The sequence below is a fragment of the Pogona vitticeps genome, chromosome 11, assembly GCF_051106095.1.
Source record: "Pogona vitticeps strain Pit_001003342236 chromosome 11, PviZW2.1, whole genome shotgun sequence".
In the NCBI taxonomy this organism is placed as follows: domain Eukaryota; kingdom Metazoa; phylum Chordata; class Lepidosauria; order Squamata; family Agamidae; genus Pogona; species Pogona vitticeps.
In genome coordinates this window covers 6,668,135-6,691,502 of record NC_135793.1, presented here as the reverse complement: position 1 = coordinate 6,691,502, position 23,368 = coordinate 6,668,135, and the positions used below count along the sequence as shown (strand labels likewise).

General features: G+C 42.4%; 1 protein-coding gene across 5 annotated transcripts in view; it reads right to left on the bottom strand.

The window, feature by feature from the left end:
* The window catches only part of LOC110088228 (connector enhancer of kinase suppressor of ras 2), a 310,707-nt gene that overhangs the window by 137,064 nt on the left and 150,275 nt on the right, over window positions 1–23,368 (bottom strand). For all 5 annotated transcript variants that reach the window (XM_072981474.2, XM_072981475.2, XM_072981477.2 and 2 more), the window contains exons 7-8: window positions 17,631–17,690; window positions 3,309–3,377 (exon numbers count right to left, since the gene is read on the bottom strand). In XM_072981474.2, the coding sequence (XP_072837575.2) occupies window positions 3,309–3,377; window positions 17,631–17,690 (129 nt within the window). The remainder of the gene's footprint in view (window positions 1–3,308; window positions 3,378–17,630; window positions 17,691–23,368) is intronic.

The window sequence follows — 23,368 nt, the reverse complement described above, 5'->3', positions numbered from 1 at the left end:
CCCACAGTTGATGGAGACGTAATTAGCAAAGCTGCTCTTGAACTCCTAAAAACTAATGTTGAACAAAAGGCTTTGAAACATTTTTTTTTCTTTTGTACAGACCGTTTCTACCTACCCAAGTAAGCATTGGAGTTAAACTAATTAGAAATTGGTGTATTGAATGGATCCTTAATTAAAAGGGCAGAACTTGTTTGGAGACAAAGTTAAGGTTGCTTGGTCAAAAATAAAAGGAAGGAGAAGAAATTCCAAGTCCCCAGTGTAACATAATTGGCATCCAAGCACCTATATTGGCCCTGCTGTACTTCAAGTTCTTCAGAAACCGCCTCTCATTTGCTTTTGTTTTGTCATCTTCTCGTATTTTTAAAAGTTGGAATCAGGAATATCTGTCACAAATACGCTGTTTTGCTGACTAACACAAATTGTACACAAACCATTTTAAAAATACAAACAACTAAGAAAATGGACATTTGAAAACCAAATACAAACATGCTTCATTCAGTGGAAAAATACAGAGAAATGCATATACTTGAAAAATAGAAGTGGGGCAGCAAATCCCACAAAATATGCATAAATTTCCATGCATCACTTTTTTTTAAAAAAAGTCTCATAACCAGATATAAAACCACAGCAGGATTCTGAAAAATTCTGAAAAACATATCAAAGAATTCTGAAAAACATATCAAAGGCATGGCTGACAGATTTTTCACATAACTAGTTGCAAGATATGGGTCGCTTTCACACTCATATTGTTCCAAGCTGCATGTCAGCCACTCTCCCCATGCTCATAGGGGGAAAATCTGAATTCTCCTGGATACATACCGTAATTTAGGAATGTAGAAAGTCTGCGCATAAGATCACATGTCCATCTGGCTTACTAGGAATTGGATTTTCAGAGTTCTTAAACTAGATATCCCACAATTTCTCATTCTATGCATTCTACCTGACTGACATGCAGCTTATAGACACCTAAATGTGGCTCACCTGGGAGAAACAGTCTAAACTGGAAAGACTTTGAGATTTAATATATTCGCGAAGGCTTTCACGGCCGGGATCTAATGGTTGTTGTGGGTTTTTCGGCCTGTTTTGCTGTGTTCTAAAGGTTGTTCTTCCTAATGTTTCACCAGTCTCCATGGCTGGCATCTTCAAAGGACAGCACTCTGTGCTCTGGTGTAGTTGGTTTTGGGAGTGCAGTATTTATGGCTGTAAGATAGGCTTTTGTCTTTTTCTGTAGATGGGTGATTAGTGTGTATTGTTGTGGGTGTATTGTGCTAAGGAGAAGAGATTATCTTTTCCTGTGGTTAATGGGTGTCATTAGCTGGTCTTTCAAATGTAGTGATCCCCTGTCCTTGTGGCTGGGTAGAGTTCGTTGACCTTTTGCACGCTGTATTTTCGAGAGCTGGGAGCCAAGTTTTGCTGAGCTTCACACTTTCCTCTTTTTTGTTGAAGTTTTGCTGGTGCTTGTGGATTTTAATGGCTTCCCGGTGCAGTCTGACGTAATGATTGCTGGTGTTGTCCAGTATTTCAGTATTTTGGAATAGAATTTCATGTCCAGTTTGTTTCAGGGCATGTTCAGCTACTGCAGATTTTTCTGGTTGTTTTAGTCTGCAGTGCCTCTCATGTTCTTTGATTCTGGTGTGAATGCAAAGCCATTGTTGCTGTCCTCTGAAGATGCCGGCCACAGAGACTGGCGAAACGTTAGGAAGAACAACCTTCAGAACACGGCCAATGAGCCCGAAAAACCCACAACAACCAACTTTGAGATTTAGCTAGGCCTTGCTTGACCCAAGCTTCCTGTTCCTGCCCCAATGATTGCTAGGAATGTTATTTCTGAACAGGAAGCTAGATGGAGCTAGGTCTAGCTGAGCTTCATAACCTTCAATTTAAGGTCTTTCTTTCAACTTAAGCCACATATTTGTGTCTCTCCAAGAGAACTCCCAGAATGGGGAATCATTTGTGGTCCAGAAATCTGAAAATCTCATCTCTATGTCTATTATTTTTATCACTGTCTCTCCAGGACTCTGGCAGGCTGACATCCTTCCCATCCTTGCTATAATTTTAGCTAGAGATAATGGGAGTTGAAACTAGGTCTTTCTGCCTTAAAAACTGTATGCATCCTGCTAGCAAACTGTGGCCTTTCCCTTAAGATGCAAGATCAAAGGAAGTTGCATCAGACTGTCTGTACAGTTCAAAATCATTTACACTGCCTGGAAGCAGGTTTCCCATCATCTGCTATGAGTTCTGTTTAGCTCAAGATGAAGGGGGGCTTGAAGCTTCTACAATGCAAAGCCATTGTTCTATAAACGATGGCCCCTTCCCTCCATTCAGGAAGATCCAGTACTAGCTGATTGGTTAAAACCACACTAGGAAAATATTACCATAAACTGACAATGCCAATAAAATGGCAAGTGTCTTTGATAGTGGGTTGGGTCCAAACTTAACTATGTTTACAGTAGGCCAGTGTGATGTAGTCGAGAGATTGATGGACTAGGTAGGACTCAGGAGACCTGAGTGTGAATCTCCATTTGACTATGAAGACTCAAGGGGGCAGGTAGAACGGGTAAAACCATTCCTTTAATATGTTACTTTCCTTGAAAGCCATATTAGAGACATGCTAAGTCCGCTCAGAATTGATGGAAAATAACACACCCACATTGAAATGAACAAGGCTAGATAGTCATGACTATTGAGTTCCATGGGTCTACTCAAAACAAGACCAGGTTTGGAGCCAATCCGGCATGCTATGTCTTTCCAGTAAGGGTTTGCCCTCAATCAAAATTGAGCCACTAGCCCTTTTAGCATTGGATAAAGTCAAGATATTCCCAATACACAGAGGAAAAGCCAAAATAACCTACAAAAACACTTAAATCTAAATCCAGTTGCTAGTCCCATCTAGCAAAGAGACATCCCGAATCAATGGGATTTATACTGCTTACCATTGAATGAATGGGTCTGCTCTATGTAGGGCGAGTAATTCAATTTCGTTCATAGATATTTTTCTTTTTGGAAAATATTTATCTTGAGGAAGTGATTGCAAGCCATAAAAGCTTGTGGTGAAACCCATCGTTTAGTCTTTACGGCGCCACAATACTTTTGGCTTTTTTTAAAAAAATGTTTTTGTTTGATGTATTCGCGAAGGTTCGACATACTTTCTTTTCAGATGATCAATGCAAAAACTGCATCCATGAACGACGACTCCGAACGAACATGGCAATGGAAAGCATATATTGCAATATGTTCCCAATAAGGAGAGCTTTTATGCAGTAGCAGGAAACAAATATGGCTACAGATAGTAGGTGAAAAGGACTCACCACAGTTTGATGATTGACCTGGATCACTTCATCTCCTGCATGGATTTTCTTACACTGGTCTGCTGGAGACTAAAGGCAAGAGAAAAGATGGAGAAAGGAACTTGACAATATGAAGGAATACCGTTTTTGTTACTGTATTATTTAAACATCTATACTATGGTTCCCTAAACAACATCACTCTATCGGAACACCTTAGTGGCTGGTGTTATCAGGCAGGAGAAAAGCAAAGTTTCTGTTGCCCACTGGCTAATTACATCAGTTAGATTAATTTAGCAGTATAATGCAGAAGGAACTATTGCAACAGTTAAGAAAAAGGCAGTGGTAAAAAAAATCCAAAGGCATTTCTCACTAGGTAGATATGGAAACTGGAGGAGCTGCTAACACTGTTAGTTCCTTTGAAGGATAACCCAAATATACCCTGTATAGGCCTGTATTTAAGACTTCTCTCAGAGATAAACCTCCTTGATCCATTTGTCCTTCCACAATAAGAGCAGCTATCTCATTGTATTTACAAGAAACGTTTCACAGTCTTAATTTTTATATGAGTAAGGTCCTTTGGAGAACACAAGGAACTTATCGTGTGGGGCAGTTCCTTCAAGACTTTGGAAGCACCGGTGCTTGACTGGATCTCCTGTCTTGAGAGAGAACTTGCTCATTCTTGCGGGTTCCCATCAACCCAGCAAACTTTCTGCTGAGCTGTGAGAGAGGGCTTGTTTCATGAAAAGACGGAAGCTTAGATTAATGCCCTGAGCTACGCTTCCACCTGTCTGGGGACACAACTCCACAAGCCTTTCCCTAGCATTGTCAGTGGTAAAGGACTATGAAACATGACGCTCCAAATATTTACATGGCAAGGCTGCCTATCTTTGGTTCCATTTTCATTAGGCATCCTTCAGTCTTGAGAGACTATGGTATGGAGGACTTGGAACAGAGTCTAGTGTGGCTGAGAAGGCCAATTCAAGAGTGACAATCCCTTCCACACTGAAGACAAATACAATCTGTCCCCTGTCCAGCTCCCTGATTTTGCTGGTTTCGGGACTGCCTCTTTGACTTGGCCTGCTGGACAAGGGTCTCTTCAAATTGGGAGAGGCCATGATGCAACGCCTGACCGCTCAGATGTCAGGGTTTCCCATCTGTTGAGGTCTATTCCTAAGGCCTTCAGATCTCACTTGCAGATATCCTTGTATCACAGCTGTGGTCTCCCTCTGGGGCAATTTCCCTGCACTAATTCTCCATACAGGAGATCCTTTGGAATCCAACCATCAGCCATTCTCACAATGTGCCCAAGCCAAAGTAGACAGTGCTGTTTCAGTAATGTATACATCTATCTATTTGGAACTTTGTCCTGCCAGGTGATACCAAAAATCCGTCGGAGGCAACGCATATGGAAGATGTTCAGCTTCCTCTCCTGCCGTGCACAAAGAGTCCAGGACTCACTGCAGTACAGGAGTATACTCAGGACACAGGCTCATCTTTGGTTCCAACCATCTGATAAAACAAGCTTCATTGCAACTAGCCTCCAAACAGCTGCTGAGAAGACACGCCGTTTCAATTCTATATGAATGTTCTTGAAATACTAAGGATTTATAATGGTGGGACATTCATTCTGTTTTGTTGAAGTAGTTCACCAATGTTCTCTTATCAATTGATGACGCAGCTTTCAACAAAGGCACAAACTGACCATGTGGAAAATGCTCAGAGATTCTGGCCGGGATATGAATGGGAATGGATCACACAAGTCATTGTTCCGTAAGAACTTTCCATAACGCTGTTATCTTCTTCATACATTCAGTGGAAAGAACTTGGAAATTATTCAGCAGCATCTTCCTGCACATACATTTTTCTTTCTCCCCACCCTGAGAATTATGAAATGTTTGCATTTTCATAAATTCCTTCCTCAGTTGGCAAAAAGAAAGTGAAAATATTCTCTGCCATCTCTCCCCTGCTTCTGACATTAGGTCGGCATAAAAGCTCCACCCTTTTATTTCTGTTCATCAAGTGTGGCCTATTTATATGCATCAATTTGATTTACAGTATATTCCTCCTTTATCCCAAAACTGGGATGCAAGGCATCCCACAAGATTAGAAGGAGGTTAAAAACAAACATTAACATGTACAATGTTACAAAAGAATTAAGCAGTAATGTTAAAATACAGTCCTGTTGAAAGCACTTTGAAAACACATAAAAAAGATAAAGCCAATCTAAAGACCCATGTCTCAGCAAAGGGCTACTTTGAGTAAACAGGTTTTTGTCTGATGGTTGTTGTGGGTTTTTTGGGCTCTTTGGCCGTGTTCTCAAGGTTGTTCTTCCTAACGTTTCGCCCGTCTCTGTGGCCGGCATCTTCAGAGGACAGGAGCTATAACTCTGTGCTCTGGTGCAGTTTGTTTGGGAATTGAGTATTTCTAGCTGTTGGATCAGCTTTGTCCTTTTCAGGAGATGTGTGTTTATGGTGATCAGTGTGTTTATGTTGTGGGAGTATTGTTGTGATAAGAAGGAGAGATTATCTGTCACTGTGATTGATGGGTGTCGTTAGCTAGTCTTTTGTGTGTAGTGATCAAATTTTTGTATGTCAGAAGAAGAAGGATGCAGAGAGCCCGAGGAATTCTATATCCTGGGAGCAACCACCAAGATGGGTTTGCTGGTGGGCAAAGGAACACCTTTCTGTGAGCAGCTGCTCAAGCATCCTTCACCACCAGGTCTCTCAACTGCATTAACCTGCTAAAAAGGAGCACCTATATGCATGTACTGCTTCCTTGTCAGAGGAGGAATCAAAAGAATAAGTTGAACAAGTGTGTAAATAGGTATCGGAAGTAAAAAAAAGAGACTACTGTAAAATAAAGAAGTATAATACGGGGTTGTTTCATGACAGATCACCACATTTTTTAAAAAAAGTTGCTTCTGGAGCCCCTCCAAGATTAGGGGCCTTGAAGATTAAGCTTCATTGATTTTATAGTACAGTAGGACCCCCATATCCACTGGAAATTGGTTCCAAGTCCCCCGTGGATACTAAAAATCGTGGATAATAGTGAATGCTATCTATAGCAGGGGAAAAGGGGAAAAAACAAAAACAGAGAAACATATTTTCACATGCAGCATCAAAACTGGTCACTAGAGGGCGAAAGACACCATGCTATCTATTCTTCATTAGCAAGTATTCATAGCACTCTATCTGGCTTCCTCTAATGGCCAGTTCTGGTAACATATAAAAATAGGATTTTTTCTGATTTTTTAATTTTAATATTTATAATATTTTCAGATTGTGAATAACTGAATCAGTGGATACTGGTCCCGTGGATAAAGGGGGCTCTACTTTAGATCTGTCCCTGGACCCATGCCTCGTTCACCATGAGTAGGCATGTGCAAACCCATCCTTCAATTTTTCCCAACACAAGCCATAAAGTTTTTGGCATTGTATTTCATCTTTTCTTTTTCCTCCATGTTTGCTCCTCCCCCCACCTGCCCATCTCTTGACTCTGACCCAGCTTCCCCCCCCCACTTATCTTTTTTTCAATTATATCATAGCCGGGGTCAATTATTCCTTCAAAAGAGAAGCCAAATCAATTGGTTGAAGTGCCAGAAATGAAATGCCTTTGATGTTGCTTTTATTTCGCTCCACAATAGGAGCAGAAACAAACCTCCCACAACAAGCTGCCCCACTTCCCGAATGGCAGCCCCCAAAGAAGGGAGGACATGAAAGATTTACGGCTTTCATTTGGTTGACTGGCAAATTTCTCTTATTAAAAAATGTATAAGCTTTTTAACCAGCCATGCGGCCTCTCTCTGCTGTCCCTAGTTCCCTCACACTAGCCCTGTTTTCGCCCTTAATAAAATATTTTGTCTTCCGCAGCGAACATCCTGGGGAGCGGGAGGGTGGGATCCTTGAGCAGATGATGTACAACTGATTTTGGCTACAGCCCACCACAGGTTAGTTGATTTGGAAGACACCATACAATGTGTTGAAATGCCAGAAGGGTGTGACTCAAGAAGGCACTTGGAGAAACAAAGAGAATTGTACTGTATGTATAAGAAGACAGAAGAAGAAGCAAAAAGACCAAGCACACGCTGGCAGCAAACGGAATGTAAGTCTTTCTACATCTAGCGTAAGCGAGCTTCAAAAGCCCAAAATGATGTCTTAAAAAAAGAAAGAAAAAAGACTTAGCCTCTCTTCAGAAGCAACCAGAAATACCATCTATAATGTTTAATTATCCAGTCTAACAGAAGGACCTCTGCTTGGAATAGATGTTTTGTATGTTCCCGTTTCAATTAATTTTGTGGCCTAAAGCATATATAAGAATTAGCTTTGAAGGGGGGGGAGGGAAGGAGAGGAAGCCTGTAAAGAAAAATGCATCCCTTTACAAGAAGGAAATGTGATAAATAGTTTCTCAGCGACTGAGGAAAGGACAACACTGGGCGACATTGCCCGAAATGAGGGCAATGATCAAATGCTGTAAAAACCAGAAATAAATTCATCTAATATCTGGCATGAACACCTTTTGGGAAAAAAAACACTGCAATTTTTTTCAGAGAAAGTACCTTTTGGATATATAAAGGATACAACATCCCTTAGACCAGTGGTCCCCAACTGTGAGCCTCCAGATGTTCTTGGACTACAACTCCCCCCTTATCAGCTGAACTTTCCCCCTTCAGCTGATAATTATGCTTTACGATTTTATGCAGAGCCATTTTAATCCTGACCTCATTCCTTTGGGGACACTGGGTTGGATCAAGACTTCGTCATGGTGAGAATCGAACCACTGAAATCAGTGGAATTTTATGACTTGCAACTACTTAAGTCCCATTAATCTGATCCAGTCTCACATGACTAGGTCCAACTAGGATTGTGAGGTTTAGCCTGGGAAGAGTTAAAATATTGCACTTAGATCCAGAAAGAATCAAGGTGGGAGCTAGCAAACCATTTTCATGCTTGGTCTAAGGCAGTGGTCCCCAACCGTGGGCCTCCAGATGTTCTTGGACTTCAACTCCCAGAAATCCTGGCTAACAGAGATGTTGGTGAAGGCTTCTGGGAGCTGTAGTCCAAGAACATCTGGAGGCCCAAGGTTGGGGGCCACTGGTCTAAGGGATGTTGTCCCTTCATCTAAAGCAGTGGTTCCACACATGTGGCCCTCCAGATGTGTCCTCATACTGCCATGACATATGGCCACAGGTCATAACAAATGAAGGCAGATGCAAACTGAATTCCAATGTCTGGAAAGCCACAAGCTCCCAATTTTTGATAAAGGTTGCTTAAAGCTTCAGTCCGTCCTTCATTGAGTTGTCCAGATTTTCAGCTCTTTTTCAGAGTCTTCTTCCTGGATGTTGCACCCGAGCAAGATGCACTGGGTAGCATTATGACTACTGAGAGGGCCCTTATGGGGCTTGTTAAAGTTGAACAAGATGGGAAGAAAGCCATGGTATATTTCACTGTATCGTTACTGTCTTATGCTTCTAACTTTCTGGTTTACATAGATTTCATGGATTAATAATGCTGCATGCAATTGTTTTTCTTTTCGTAGTGTGAGTTAGATGACTTCTGTGAGTGGGTGGAATATAAAAGTCATAAATAAATAAATGCATGAACTTGCTCTATCACGTCCCCCTCTGCTCTTCATAGAATCAGGGTCCAATATGAAGACATTCATAGGATCACATTTTGGCTGAAATCCTGCTCTGTAAATTACACAGCATATTGCAGATAACCTACAGTGACTTTTTCAGAAAGAAAGTTTTATGAAACCCCCTATTGGTCACAAGGCCCCCTTGGGATCCCTTCCGTTATGGCGAAGGTGTTGGGGCCCATGGGATGGCACAGGATGGAATGTGGAGGTGACAAAAGGAGGACGTCCATGCATGTGGAGGCATCTCGCCAAGAAGAGAAATCTTGCAGGAAGTCTGGCTAATCTCTGAAAAAATCTCAGGGAACATTTCTGAAAGTGTACAGAAATTTAAAGCAACCATCCTGTGAAGGAACTGGTCATTCCTTTGCAGGAATCACCCCATCCTGCGCAGAAATGGCCAGATGTGGCACTTGATTTGGAAATCCCTGTGGCAGAAATCACAAAACCCCTACTCCAAATTTGACATTTCCTACACAGAATCTGGCATTTGCTGCACATGATTTGGATCACAGAAAAAAAAAATAGTCATGAACAGAAACCTTCTCGCCGAGATGTTGGGAGACCCTTCTGGTCAAAGAAAGTCTTGCTGGGATTTCTCTGAGTGACGAAACTGGAGAAATCTTTGAGAACAAGACACTTAACAAGGGTTTGTCACATTTCTAGATGATTCCTCATGAACCTTCTCACATCGTACAGGAATTGTTGGTTCCTTCACAGGACAGGAGCTTTCCATTTCTGCACACTTTTGGAAATACTCTGTAAGACTCTCTGGAGGTCATTTAGATCTCCTGCAAGATTTCTCTCCTAGGTGGAGATGTTCAGTACTTGTACTCTCTCTCTCTCTCTCTCTCTCTCTCTCTCTCTCTCTCTGTGTGTGTGTGTGTGTGTGTGTGTGTGTGTGTGTGAGAGAGAGAGAGAGAGAGAGAGAGAGATAGATGTGATGAATTCACCACTGTGTCTTGCCCAGGGCAGACATTTTTATATCTTTCGGATACTTGGACTACTACTCCAATAAGCCCATGGCAAAGAATTATGGAAGCTACCTCACCCTGGCTTAATCCTTTCCACCCCCTTTCTCCTTACTGTATGCAGATATTTACCCATTAAAGTCCATCTTTGACACGGCTGTGCTTCTTTCCAGCCCGTCTCACTTTTTCTCATTACAGATTTATGGTCTCTTATAGCATTAAAATATAATGAGGAGAAGGAGAGTGTGCTGCCGGCATATTTTTTACTTTTTATGCTCATGTCACTGGAGACATTTTTTAAAAAAACATAAAAAGGCTATTTTTAATCCAGACTTTGCAAGATGAACATCTTTTGAGGATTCCTTCCTCATTTTTATATTCTGTAAACACGCCCTCACAAGTGCTCTTGCGTCTGCGGCTGAGAGGGCTGCTTCCATTATCCTTGTGCTTAACGGATGCCTATCCGCTTCCTCAGAGGCGTAATGTGTGGAACAGCCTTGTTTTTTATCCTCACAATGGTCCTGTTGGATATCAGGCTGAGAATCTATCTGGAGCTTTAAGGAGGAGATCCCCTTTGCCAAAGATTTTGAACGTATAGGTGAGGTCCCTGAGAGGAACAGAGGGAGGAAAAGCATTGAGAAGACAAGGGAGCCAGGAAAGTCCGTGGTCCAAATGGGTGTGTGTCACCCTAAAACACTGGAATGGAGTTGCTGTCCCTGATGAAAAGAGGATCAGAGTGGCTATGATAGAAGCAGGATGCCTATCCAGCTAGCAGGTGGTGGTGGACCACGTGATGAGTTCTGTAGAGCAGTGGTCCCCAACCTTGGGCCTCCAGATGTTCTTGGACTTTAACTCCCAGAAATCCTATCCAGCAGAGATGGTGGTAAAGGCTTCTGGGAGTTGTAGTCCAAGAACATCTGGAGGCCCAAGGTTGGAGACCACTGCTGTAGAGTGAGCATTGGAATCTTTTTTTATGCAAGAGATGGCACTGGGAGGAACCGGAGTCCAAAACAGGTGGAGCCACCCCTCTCTTTTCTACCCAATTCCAGTAGTTTGATGCCACTGTTTGATGACATGACTCCACCCTCTAGAACTTTGGGAAATGTCCTCTGGTGAGATACTTCCAGCTACACTCTTTAATTTGGAAGAGCCCACTAGAACCCTGTGGCAGATACATTGAAGGAATCCCAGCAGAGCACTTCCAGGATTCCACAGGATGCACCCATTTATCAAAAAGACAAAGTACACAATATAATAAAATTAGGGTTCTTATTCATGTGTAGAGCCTCCATGGACAGTGGAGGCTCTCCCTCTTCAGATGCCTTGATCGCCATGTATACAAGTGCAACAGAAGCCAGGGTGGAGGAGTGAGGGTGGAGCGCTCCCTCTTCTCACAAGAGTAAGTCTACTTGGAATTAAATGCTTGAATGTGTCTCTTCAAATCACACATTCCAGTTATGAGCAAAGCAAAAGCAAGAACTGGTTGTTGTGGTTATTTCGGGCTGTATGGCCGTGTTCTGAAGGTTGTTCTTCCTAACCTTTCGCCAGTCTCTGTGGCCGGCCTCTTCAGAGGACAGGAGTAGCACTCTCGTTTGAGTACCCATAATCACCCATCTCCTGAAAAGGACAAAAGCTGATCCCACAGCTATAAATACTCAATTCCCAAACAAACTGCACCAGAGCACAGAGTGCTACTCCTGTCCTCTGAAGAGGCCGGGCCACAGAGACTGGCGAAACGTTAGGAAGAACAACCTTCAGGACATGGCAAAAGAGCCCGAAAAACCCACAACAACCATTAGATCCTGGCCATGAAAGTCTTCGCGAATACATTGAAAGCAAGAACTGTTGGCGTGTCCTGTATAAAAGACTGAGAACATGCAAGGCAGAAGAGAAATATTTGCAGCTTTTTCACATCAGAGGGGAAGGTTGCCAGATGGGATCGGAGGGAAACTGTGTTATCTTTGGCTGAAGCCAAACAAAAAGTCAGCGTTGGCCTTGCGTATTTCCTCAGTGGAGGGACTTAAGAGTTGATGTGAAACCACAGCTTGCGCTAATGTAAACTCCATGGTTCCAGAAGTACAACAGGGAAACCAGCAAGACCTAGAATTACTTGTCATCTTTTATTTTCCATCTGCTCAGATACTAAGTGGCGTCAAGCGGCAGGCCAAATCCTTCTCAGGCCTTTGAGTTAAATCAATGTTTGTTCTCTGCTACTATTTCTCCCCCTCCTGTTTATCACTGCCCTCTCCTCAAATTTTGGCCCTGTTTTAATTGCTGTCTGAATTCTGCTTGATGGCCTCCTGATTCAATCACCATGTTGTCGCTGGCAATTTTTAGGGCAATTACTTTTATTTACTTTTATAAATGGTTGCATCATTTTGGTACATTAATTGTATTCGGCGATGTAACAAACATTCTCAAAACTCTTTGTCCCTGAAGGGAAAGGGGTGTCTTAACAAATCAAGGCAGCCCACTGGAAAAAAAAATGTTCACCACGGCAAGATCTTTTAAGTTCCTGCACGAGAGCAAAAATAAAAATAAACACGAAGCAGTGCTTGTTTCCCCATCAATAACGTCATTAGGAAAAACTTTGTGTCTTTGTGTTAAAAATGTATTTTGTTTTAAAATCTTAGTTTTGCATTTAAAACCTTGTGTTTCGCACACATTTCAAGTCCTTCTTGCAAAGCATAGGCTGCAGAATTCCTAACCCTGAGCAACAGGGATCTCAAAGAGCTTTCTGCCCAGTGCCACTCTATTCTTGACTCTCTTTGGCCCTGCGCTGGCACATAATGGCTAACCATGGTTTAGTATGATAGCTTGAAGGCAGCCTCTGCAGCCATGATGGGAGGAGGAGGAGGAGGAGGAGGAGGAGGAAAGGGCTTAGAACGGCACAGCTGGAAGGGATCCTGTGGAAGTCCCAACCTCTGGCTCTGCAGCTAGAAACTGAAACTAGTGAATTATCAGAAGAGGAGGAGGAGGAGGAGGAGGAGGAGGAGGAGGAAGAAGAAGAAGAAGAAGAAGAAGAAGAAGAAGAAGAAGAAGAAGAAGAAGAAGAAGAAGAAGAAGAAGAAGAAGAAGAAGAAGAAGAAGAAGAAGAAGAAGAAGAAGAAGAAGAAGAAGAAGAAGAAGAAGAAGAAGAAGAAGAAGAAGAAGAAGAAGAAGAAGAAGAAGAAGAAGAAAATGGGAGGAGGGGAAGAAGCTGTTTTTCAAAATTAGCAAACCCTCACCAGTTAGCCCAAGTAACACAATTTGTTCTGGTTGCAACATTTGGCTTTTCTCAGCCTGGGATTTGCTACCTTGGTCTAAGAGGTGAGGTCTTCAGCTCAGGGTATATAGAGTCACGCTGGCTGTCAATGAACAGCTTTTTAAAACCTGTCAACATTAGAGTCCATTAGAGTCCATCAGTGGTGAGTTTCCCTGCAGCTGGCTAGGGGGGGAGAGAGAGATTGAGCGCACAGAGCTGCCCTTCCATTAGCGGACTGAAAGCCCTGTGCATTGTGTCCCCGAGCAGTTCAACCACTCCAGCACTTGACTTTTCACTGGGTTCAGTTCCCCGTAGGGGAGAAAATGCTGGATACCTTTATACTGTTCTTGCTCTGCTTATTTATACCCTGAGCAAGTAGGAACAGAAATGTACCCTATTTTTTAAAAAGCAACGTCAGTTTTTCAGAAGCAAAAAACATGCTGTGTAGCCTTTGCTGCTTCCTTCCCCCAGGTTCGTGCCCAGGGTAATCTCACCCACCCTTCTCCACTTTTTCCTGAGTTACACTGAAACTGCTAAATCATCTTTGAATCCGTGCATTAACAGACTTTTTGAATACTTATATTTGAGAACCTTCCTTTCTCAAACACAGTGTCCGTATCTGTATTTATCTAACAGCAAGAAGAAGAAGAAGAAGAAGAAGAAGAAGAAGAAGAAGAAGAAGAAGAAGAAGAAGAAGAAGAAGAAGAAGAAGAAGAAGAAGAAGAAGAAGAAGAAGAAGAAGTGTGTTAAGATATGTAGCAAAGCCAGTCAGAATGTTGACAACACCCATGTCAGCTGTTGGGATGGTCTCTTGGATCCCCTCTTCTGCCTACTACCATTCACAAGCAGAATCAAGTAAGGGAAAAATCCCAGAACCTGAACTTTGGGGATGGGGGGGTCATTTAACTATGTCCCACCCAAACACAAATCCATTGTCATGTCTGTACTTAAACAAGTTGTGTAGGGAATTGTTGTGTTGCTTTGTCAGCATTCCAGCGGGCCTTTGCGACATAAAGCTTGCCATCCTTTTCCTGGTGGCAAGGTGGGCGTCACACTGCAAAGCAATATTGGACCATTTCGTGATGTTTTGAATTGTGGACTCATAAGCAATATGATGCATTCAAGAACAAGATGTTTATGTAAAGACCTGGAAAAGGCTACAACTACCAAACAAACAAACAAACAAACAAAAAAACGAAAAAACCCCAAACAAACCACAACTGCAACTCTCGACCTCAAGCCAGTTTGGACTGTGGCTATTCTGGCCGGGGACTATGGAAATTGTAGTCCAAAAGGGTTTTTAAAGCTTTATGACTGAAGTCCTACAGTGAGTCACATTAGAATAAACCCACTGAATCCATGGGGATTGGGTGAGTCATCTCCTCTGTAAGTCCCATTGATTCAAAGGGGCTTACTCTAGTTGTGATTTACTTTTGGGCTGGCAGCAACTAGAGTAGGCCTATTAGAATCAATGAAACTTACAGAGGAGTTGACTCACCAAGTCCCCACTGATTCAGTGGGCTTACTGGAGTGTAACTTACTACACTAGGTAACAGCATTTCCACCTATGTCTCTGCCCCATATCAGAGGCATCTCTCTCTCTCATTCCAGTCAAACTTAACAAAGAGGAAAAAAGAGGGAGATAAGGAGGGGGAGAGCATGCCAAATTGTGATGAATAAGAGCTGATGTAAGTAGCACAATAAAATTAGTGTGCCTCCTTTATTGCTCAATTACAGTGATTGTTAAAATAAATTCTAAATAGATTTTTGATACATCTGTGGAAACAATTATCATAATACGATAATCAGTCTTGCATTTTCTAACAAGCAGGGATACACATAATATAGTTTTTAAAAAAAAACTTCTGCGGTATTGTCATTAAAATAGCACCAAGTGAGACAAGCTTGCTTGGATCAAAGCACGGTAGAATAATTCACTTTTTGTTTCTGTCTGGGAAAGATCAGAGGTTAGGGAAGTAACATTTCAGCCCTTCCTCAACCTTACTTAGTCACACTATGAAGCTGTTACATGTCTTCCCCACAATTCATCATCTTAATTTCAGGAGTGATCTGGTCTGTGGCATGGGGAAGTCTAAATGGTGCTGGAGTGGATTCAGAGCTTACTGGGATGACAAACCAGAATTTTGATTGTCAGAAATGAAGATACTCGCTGTTACTCTTCCTCAAGCTTTCCTTTTCATTCTGGATTTAGTTGCACCCCATACATTAGTTAGGGGGAAGGAAGGAAGGAAGAGTGCATTTTACCAGCAACAATACATAGTTCTCCCTGTTGCAATACAGAATTGTGGCGGTTGGCCTCGTTTTGAATGGCATCTGTGAGCAAGGTTACAATAGGAAATAAAATGATACTTGAATCGGGTTTAGCATATTTTAAATCAATTTTTAAAAAGGTGACTACACATCATATGTGGAACTGTGGGTTGTTTTGAAAGGGAATTGTATGCTGTGATTGAAAACAAGGTATTTTACTCTTCTGCCAGAGGGTTGTTCATTTTAACTCAGATGTCAAATCGATTTAATTTGAATAGGTTTGATATATGTGAACACCTCTGTCAGTGTAAATTGTATCTGTGTGGTTTGCCACTCACTGGTGTGCAAGTATATGTCAGGTTACAGGGAAACCTCTGTTTTAAGTTTTTCTTCTACCTGTCAGTCTGTTCTAGCGCTATGCCAAATTGCAAGAAATTAAAAACATTAGGAAAAACAATAGTACTGCAGCAGCAGCTAATAGCTATGAGGGGAACTAGCGGAAGGGTGGTCAGGCACAGAACAAAGCCTCAAATGCAGCAATTCTAAAAACCTATGTAGCTCTCTCAAGTGATATACAACACAGCTTAAAAAGGGATTTAAAGTTTTTTCCAAGAGGATGCACACACCAACACAAAAACCACGTGACTACCATATATCTTTAAACCAGATTCAAACCTCCAAACCACCACCTGGTTTATTTCAATAAAGTGGGGAAGTGGAAAGGCACCTATGGTGTCTTAAGGTTATAGGACAAAAGAGAGAATATACATCTAACCAATGAATTGGGGTGATGGATCTTTGGCCTGACAGATGTTTGGGGTTATGGATCTTGTGATACTTTCCCCTTGGGCCATACAAGATGGGGCAGATGGGAATTGTTGGCCAAAAACGTCTGCAGAACCAAAGGGTCCTCGCTTTGCAGTGAAGGTACGGATGAATAATATCGTACTCCTTGTGCCATTCTGAGGATGTCATGCTGTGTGCACGTCAAAAGGCCAAAATTCTGGCCTGAAATGAATGAGGATCAGGAAGGAGAGTCTCCTTTGTATCTAAAACTGAAATGCCAAAGGGACTCATCGTAGAAATTTATTACAGGGTCTCCTTTCCCATTCCATAGACTGTTCCTGGCTATCGCTACCCAAGTCCTTCCATTTCCTACCTGGCCACGTGGAAATCCCTTCAAAGCTTTGAGTTTCACAAATATTAAAATGGGGCTGAGCCCTAGAGGGTATAACTGGCACGGGTGGTGGGAGGACAAACGCTTCCACTACATGTACTTTTTCATCGCTAGTTAGCACTCTTCCATAGCCGATTCCTTAATTACATATGACTATTTTATAAGCCCATTTAATTTCTCAGACCCAAATATGCTTAATTAAGCCAGAGGCTTTGAAACGGAACATGATAACAATCAAAATGAGACTGTATATTGGAAGTGGGGAAAGGGAGAAGAAGGCAAAAATGGTAATGAGCAGAGGTTGCTCTGGTGGCATCTCAATTCAAAATGAGTTTGTTGCTGTTTAGTTGTTCAGTCGTGTCCGACTCTTCGTGACCCCATGGACCAGAGAACGCTGGGCCCTCCTGTCTTCCACAGCCTCCCGGAGTTTGATCAGATTCATGTTGGTCGCTTCAATGACACTGTCCAACCATCTCATCCTCTGTCGTCCCCTTCTCCTCTTGCCTTCACACTTTCCCAACATCAGGGGCTTTTCCAGGGAGTCTCCTCTTCTCATCAGATGGCCAAAGAATTGGAGCCTCAGCTTCAGGATCTGTCCTTCCAGCACAGAGGCTTCTGCAGTTTAACCTGCAGCGCCACCCTGCCCCAAGCTAGAAGCTAGGTCTAAATGGGCCTAGTCTCCTATTCAGAGAGGAAGCTGCCTCATTGCTAGCTAGGAATTTCCTTTCTGAACAGGAAGCTTAGGCCTTTCTCCCAGATGAGCCATGTTTAGGTGTCTGTATGTCAAGCAGAACTCGTTGAATGGAGAATTATGGGATTTGTTGTCCAAAAATATAGAAATCCCAAGCCTACTATCAACCACTGCAGAAGTTTTAGTTTCCAGTATTCAGGAGGCCATCTTGCATTTCTTAGACAATAAGAGAATATACAACTTCCCAGCAGTCCTCATCTTAAGAAAGTGGACACGTTCCATATACACAACTCTGAACGTTCAAATCATGAAGATGAAAGAACAAACATAAGGAATAAGAAAAATCAAAACATACATTTTCAGTTGTTCCGGTGATCACATGTAGCCCGTCATACGTTGATTTAATATACATTCCCTGAGAAAAAATAAGAAACAATTAATACATGCATGGGAAAGGTCATGTCCAGTTATTATTAAAGCACGTGGAGGGTACATGTAATGAGGTGGAGTGTACTAACTCATTTTCATCACAAATAGGGAATCTTTGAAGAGAGGGAGATGGCTCTGGCTGGGTTGGATCTGCTTCAGGAAGTGACTTTCAATTTCTTCTTTTATGCTTTTGGGGTTAGCTTGATTTGCCTTTTTCACATTCCATGTTCCATATTTAATTTCTCTCTCTCTCCCCATGTACATAAGCAACTGAACTACCTTTTGGTACAGGTTGTCCATGAGCAACAATCCTTTACTCTACCCCAGTAGCCGTATAACCTGGGAGTCTTTTGAATCATCTCATCATAGTGAACAAAATATTCAGAATATTCAATTAAAATATTCAGAAGTGGCTTACCACTGTCTTCTTCTGCGTGGTCTTAACTAGAGTTAGGTTGAGCGTTGGCTGCTGTTGACATTATCACTTTTTACTATTGCCACGGACCCATCCCTGTCCTTCTAGAATTTTCCCATCCCCACAACTGCTAATTTCAGCCAGAGCTCCTTGCAAGATCTCAGCTTCCCTGCAACTCAGGGTGGGCAGTATAAACTTGGCAAGGAGACCAACAACATGTCAAATGAAAATGAATCAGAATGTATTAATAAATGAGGGCTGTTAAAATAAATGTGTAGTATAACTACCATTCAGTTTTAATATAAGCATTGCAAGGTGCCTGAAATCCGGAGTTCTTGTGTGTAGATGGAAATGGTCAAGATGGGGTAGTGTTGTCGTTGTTGGTTTTGTGTGTGTGTGTGTGTGTGTGAGAGAGAGAGAGAGAGAGAGAGAGAGAGAGATCACCATCCTGCCAGCAATACTTCTGACATAAAAGCAACATAGGCTCTCTCTGTCTCTCTCTTTTGGATTTAATTCAAGAAAAAGAAATGTCTGAATCTACCCAACAGCAGCTATGAAATTCTGCCCTGAGAACTTCCTGTCCCCTTGATCTTTAAATAGAAAGCTAACGAGCTGGTGCCTTTTCCAGCTAATACCAGTGCACAGAAAAAGAAAAAAAAAACGTACTGGTAGTAGCGACACAGAACTTCAAAACAAGGAGCACAAAAGTGAATAAGATTAAACAACAAGCATCATTTTTTATCACCAGAAACTACTTCTGTCATCTTCTCTACAAAGAGCACACAGCACCTCATTATAAAACAGTTGAAAAGCTGTATCTTGTTTTTATTCAGTTTCCCTCCGTCTCCTCAACACACACAGACACATCCCCACACCCCAACGCACTGCTTTGTATCTTCTAGAATTTGAAAACGTTGTCCCTCTTTCCTGTTAAGGCAGGGCCAGCCCTACCAATTCGCCAAAATGAGGCGGCTGACGCAGGCGGCAGAACCAGACAGAGTGGGTAAGGAGGCAGGTGTCATCTGACCTGTCATATGTGGTGTAAGCCAGGCAGCTACCATTAGATGGAGTAGTGCATGTTATCCTGTTGCCAGGGCTGAAGATGAAATGTGTCCAGAGGAGGGTAGTAGGTCTGAAACTTGAGATGAGTAGAGATAGGGGCATTCATAGAGATGGGTGTATTCGTATACGAGGGTTATCACAATTCTGCTGCTGCTGCGGGCTCCGGACTCCCTTCCTATCGCTCTAGAGCTTGTGATGGATTAGCCACTCCTGGCAGAAGGTGGGATGATGAGTCTCTCTGCCAGGTCAAAGAGTGGCTAATCCACCGCAAGCTCCGGAGCGATAGGAAGGGAGTGCAAAGCCCACAGCAGAAGTGGAACCGTGAGTGAACAGTCTGGGCCCGGGAGGGGGGACCCTTGTTATCTCCACCTGTCGCAGGGTATTCGTATACAAATATTCGTATTATGAATATACGAATATTTGTATACAAATACCACCAACTCTAATGATGAATGATTGAGGGAGCTGGTCATGCTGAGTCCAAAGAAAAACCAAAGCAAAAAGCAAAATGTGCTGCTTATATACCACCCCATAGTGCTTAAAGTGCTCTTTGGGCAGTATACAAGTTAATTATGTCCCCCACTGAGACCTGTGTATTCATTTTACCAGCCTTGGAAGGCTAGAAGGCTGAGTGAACCTTGAGCCAGCTCCCTGGGATTGAACCCTGGGCCGTGAGTGCAGTTTTGGCTGCAGTACGGCAGTTTTAACCACTGCGCCATGAAGCTCTTAGGAAAGAAGACCAAGAGAGATAATAAGGCAGCCGTCTTCATACACTGTATTTGAAGGGCTGTCGCATGGAAGCTAAAGCAAGTTTCTTTGCCTTGGATTCTGAGGGATCTCGACAAAGAAATTCAAACATAAAGAAAGAGTGGCTGGAATCCCAATAGGAAGTTGCAACTAGAGTAGTCCCATTGGGTCAGTGGAACTTACAGAGGAGTCGACTCACCAAATCCCCCCTAGTTGAATGGGCTACTCTAGTTGCAAATGACTACTAATATTAGGAGTAATTTCCTGACGATAAGCACCGTTCAATAATGGAACCGACTGATTCAGAAAATGGTGGAGGGATTCACAGGGGAGAGTCATTGTTTTCCCCTTCACCTTAAAAAGCCAAATGCAGGTAGGTTGGCTACCTGTTGTTAGGAGAGACGCCTATTGCTTTTTAAATCCCCATTAAAAGGGGACATCAAAGGGACAAGACTGCCCTCACAGTTGTCGCCGAGTCTCCTAAGTAGATGAGACGTCAACAAAATAGTCAAATTCACAGACCATAAGATTATTAATTGCACTGGACTTGATTTGGCAAGGCTCTTCCTATGGAGTAAATGAAGGCAGTGGGGAGATTTTCGCATGGCAGACAGAAAGGTCTTTAACTTTTTGTAACCAGGGCAAAGCTTTGTCTATGAAATAAAATATTCATGCATTAGAAACAACTGATTGAAAACAGTCCAGGTCGTATCCCTGTAACGAACCATAACCCTTTAAGATATTTTTCCCAGTGCAGATGGGTTGTCATTTTGGAGAGAGGTTTGTGGCATTCACACGGGCTAGGAGATTCAGGCTGCAAGTTGCAATCTGTATAAAACCATTTAAAAGATGAGGAGGGGTGGGGGAAGTGTATTTTTCATCCTTTCCTGCAAGAATATGCAGGTTCTCCTGCAGGAGAATTTCCAAGGCTATGAAATCAGGTAAGAAACACCCATGACTTATGGGAAACCTGAACATATTCTTCCCAGCAGTGTAAAACAATGTCTAAAACTTAGAAAAGTTTCTTTGTCAACACTGCCTACGCAACCTGAGGGATTCCGGGTGTGTAGGGAGGCAGTACACGGCACGTGTAACTTTTCCAGTCTCTAACTGTTTATACCCCCGAAACCCACACAATCTTGAGGTGTGCTAAGAGTTGGAATGGCTTCCTTCTTGTAACCTACAAGATCATGCATACATGGTTCTGTTTTCAGCCCGCTCCTGTGCTCAAGGAAGTCCTCAAAGGACCAGTTTATCCTTCATGGCAAGAAGAGACGGACATCAAAGGAAATGTATTGTTTCTCCAAGACAACCAATGTCATCATGACTCTGCTTCAGGGACCATTCCGTATCATGCCTAATCAGACAAGCAGCCTGAGCTGTACAAATTACCCCATATTGGATTTTTCTCTCTCCGATTTGGGATAGCAAAGGAAATACTGCTGTGTGCTGTCTCTGTTTTCCCCAGGAGTTTATTGATGTACTGTTATTACTAGTAAAATCCCCACCATTACGACAGGTGGGTGAATGCAGAGAAAGAGGTGGCATATTGCTTGATGCTATATGTCTATGGCTGAAGTAGACCTATTACCGAGCAGAGTGAGGTGGTTACTTCAGGTGGAAAACGTGGCGAGACCACAGTAAAAAAAGAAAAAAAAAGCGTGCTGCTTATAGTTGAAGAAGAGAACTGATTACTCTACAGCCCCCCCAGAACCTTCTAAGCTTGCCTTCTGCTTTCAGACGTAGGTGCTCAAAGTCTTATTGGCTGAAATCTCAGCAATAAGTGGCAACTTGAGTGAGCTCATTGAATCAGTGAAGCTTACAGCGGAGTAGACTTACCAAACCCCCAGGATTCAATAGGTCTAACTTGAGCAGCAACTTACTAGCAGATTTCAGCCCCTGTCTTTTTACACCAGTGCAATTCAATTGGTGTGTATATCTTAGTGGCCAACTGTTGCCAGAAACCCCTCTATGCTGAATTTTTAACTTGCAGCTCTTCACGGCTAAGATTTACACCAACTACACTGTGACAATATAAAAACATAATAGAACTGTCTCCTGTGTTCAATATCCCTACACGATGTGGCAGGATCTTGGCTGTTAGTTTAGTCAGCTTTTGTACAGAGGATGGAAGGGGACATCCTTTTTGCCTCTGGCAGCAATATGCTTTAGGCACTGGTGCATATTGTGTCACCGTATTGATGCCACAGAAAGCCACGCCTCTCAATGTCAGGGGTAAAAGACATATGTTGCTCTCACAAACTAACAGGTTGCAGCGACAACTGTCAAGTAGCTGCGCAAGTGATGAAATTTCTTGTTCTGGAAACTTGGTTAAATCTCTCTCTCTGTCTCTCTCACTGTATGTAGTCGATCAGAACACTCTAGCTTAGGATCCCAGTTGGGATTGGAAGATTGTGTGGGGTGTGTATGTGCATGCTATAAATAAAGAACAACTTATAAATATAATGAAATAAATTAATGAATGTAGAACAACTTGTCATAATGAATAGTTGATTCAATTACAGTACTAATACAGCTTTAGCTTGACGGCACTTGCAGCTGACCTCACGGCAGTGAACAACACTGGCTACCAAGTGGGAATTTTAGTAGCCAAATATGGGAATTTGGAGCTGGAATGGCTGTTCCGGTGAACATTTGCCCTAAATAATTAACTACTAGGCATACAGAGAGTTTTATTTTCTAAACAGATCATGGGTTCCTGGACTTAGTCACATCATACAATGTACAAACATTGATCTACTCTACCTGGTAGCAGCTAGTCGAGGCTTTAGAGAGAAGTCATAGACTCATCGAATAATGGCGTCAAAAGGCCATTGAGTCCAACCTCCTGCTCAATGCAGGAATACAAATCAAAGGAGATCTGAAACATGACTGTCTAGCTTTCTCTTGAATGCCTCCAGTGTTGGAGCACTCATCACCTACTGAGGTAATTGGTTCCATTATTGTACTGCTCTAACAGTTAAGAGGTTTTTCTTGACCTCCTGTAAACTTAAGCCCATATTTATGTGTCCTGCACTCTGGGATGATTGAGAACAGACCCTGCCCCTCCTCTATATGACTACCTTTCAAGGATTCGAAAAGTGCTATCCAATTCCCCTCAGTCTTCTTTTCTCAAGGCTAAACTTGCCCAGTTCTTTCAGTCTTTCCTCCTAAGGCTTGGTTTCCAGTCCCCTCATCATCCTTGTTGCCCTTCTCATATTTTCTCGGAAAAGGCTCAGCAGCAAAGATTTTGGATTATGCAAAAGGAAAAACCCAATGATTTTACTCAATGCCTTTCTGTGGAGAAGTAGATTTATGTACAGCTTGTTCCTGAAATGTTTTATCATCATACTTGCTGTCTACCAAACACACAATGGCATTCCATTCTGTCATAATCTGGGGGCTCCATGTATCTGAACACGTCCCATGAATTTAAATGG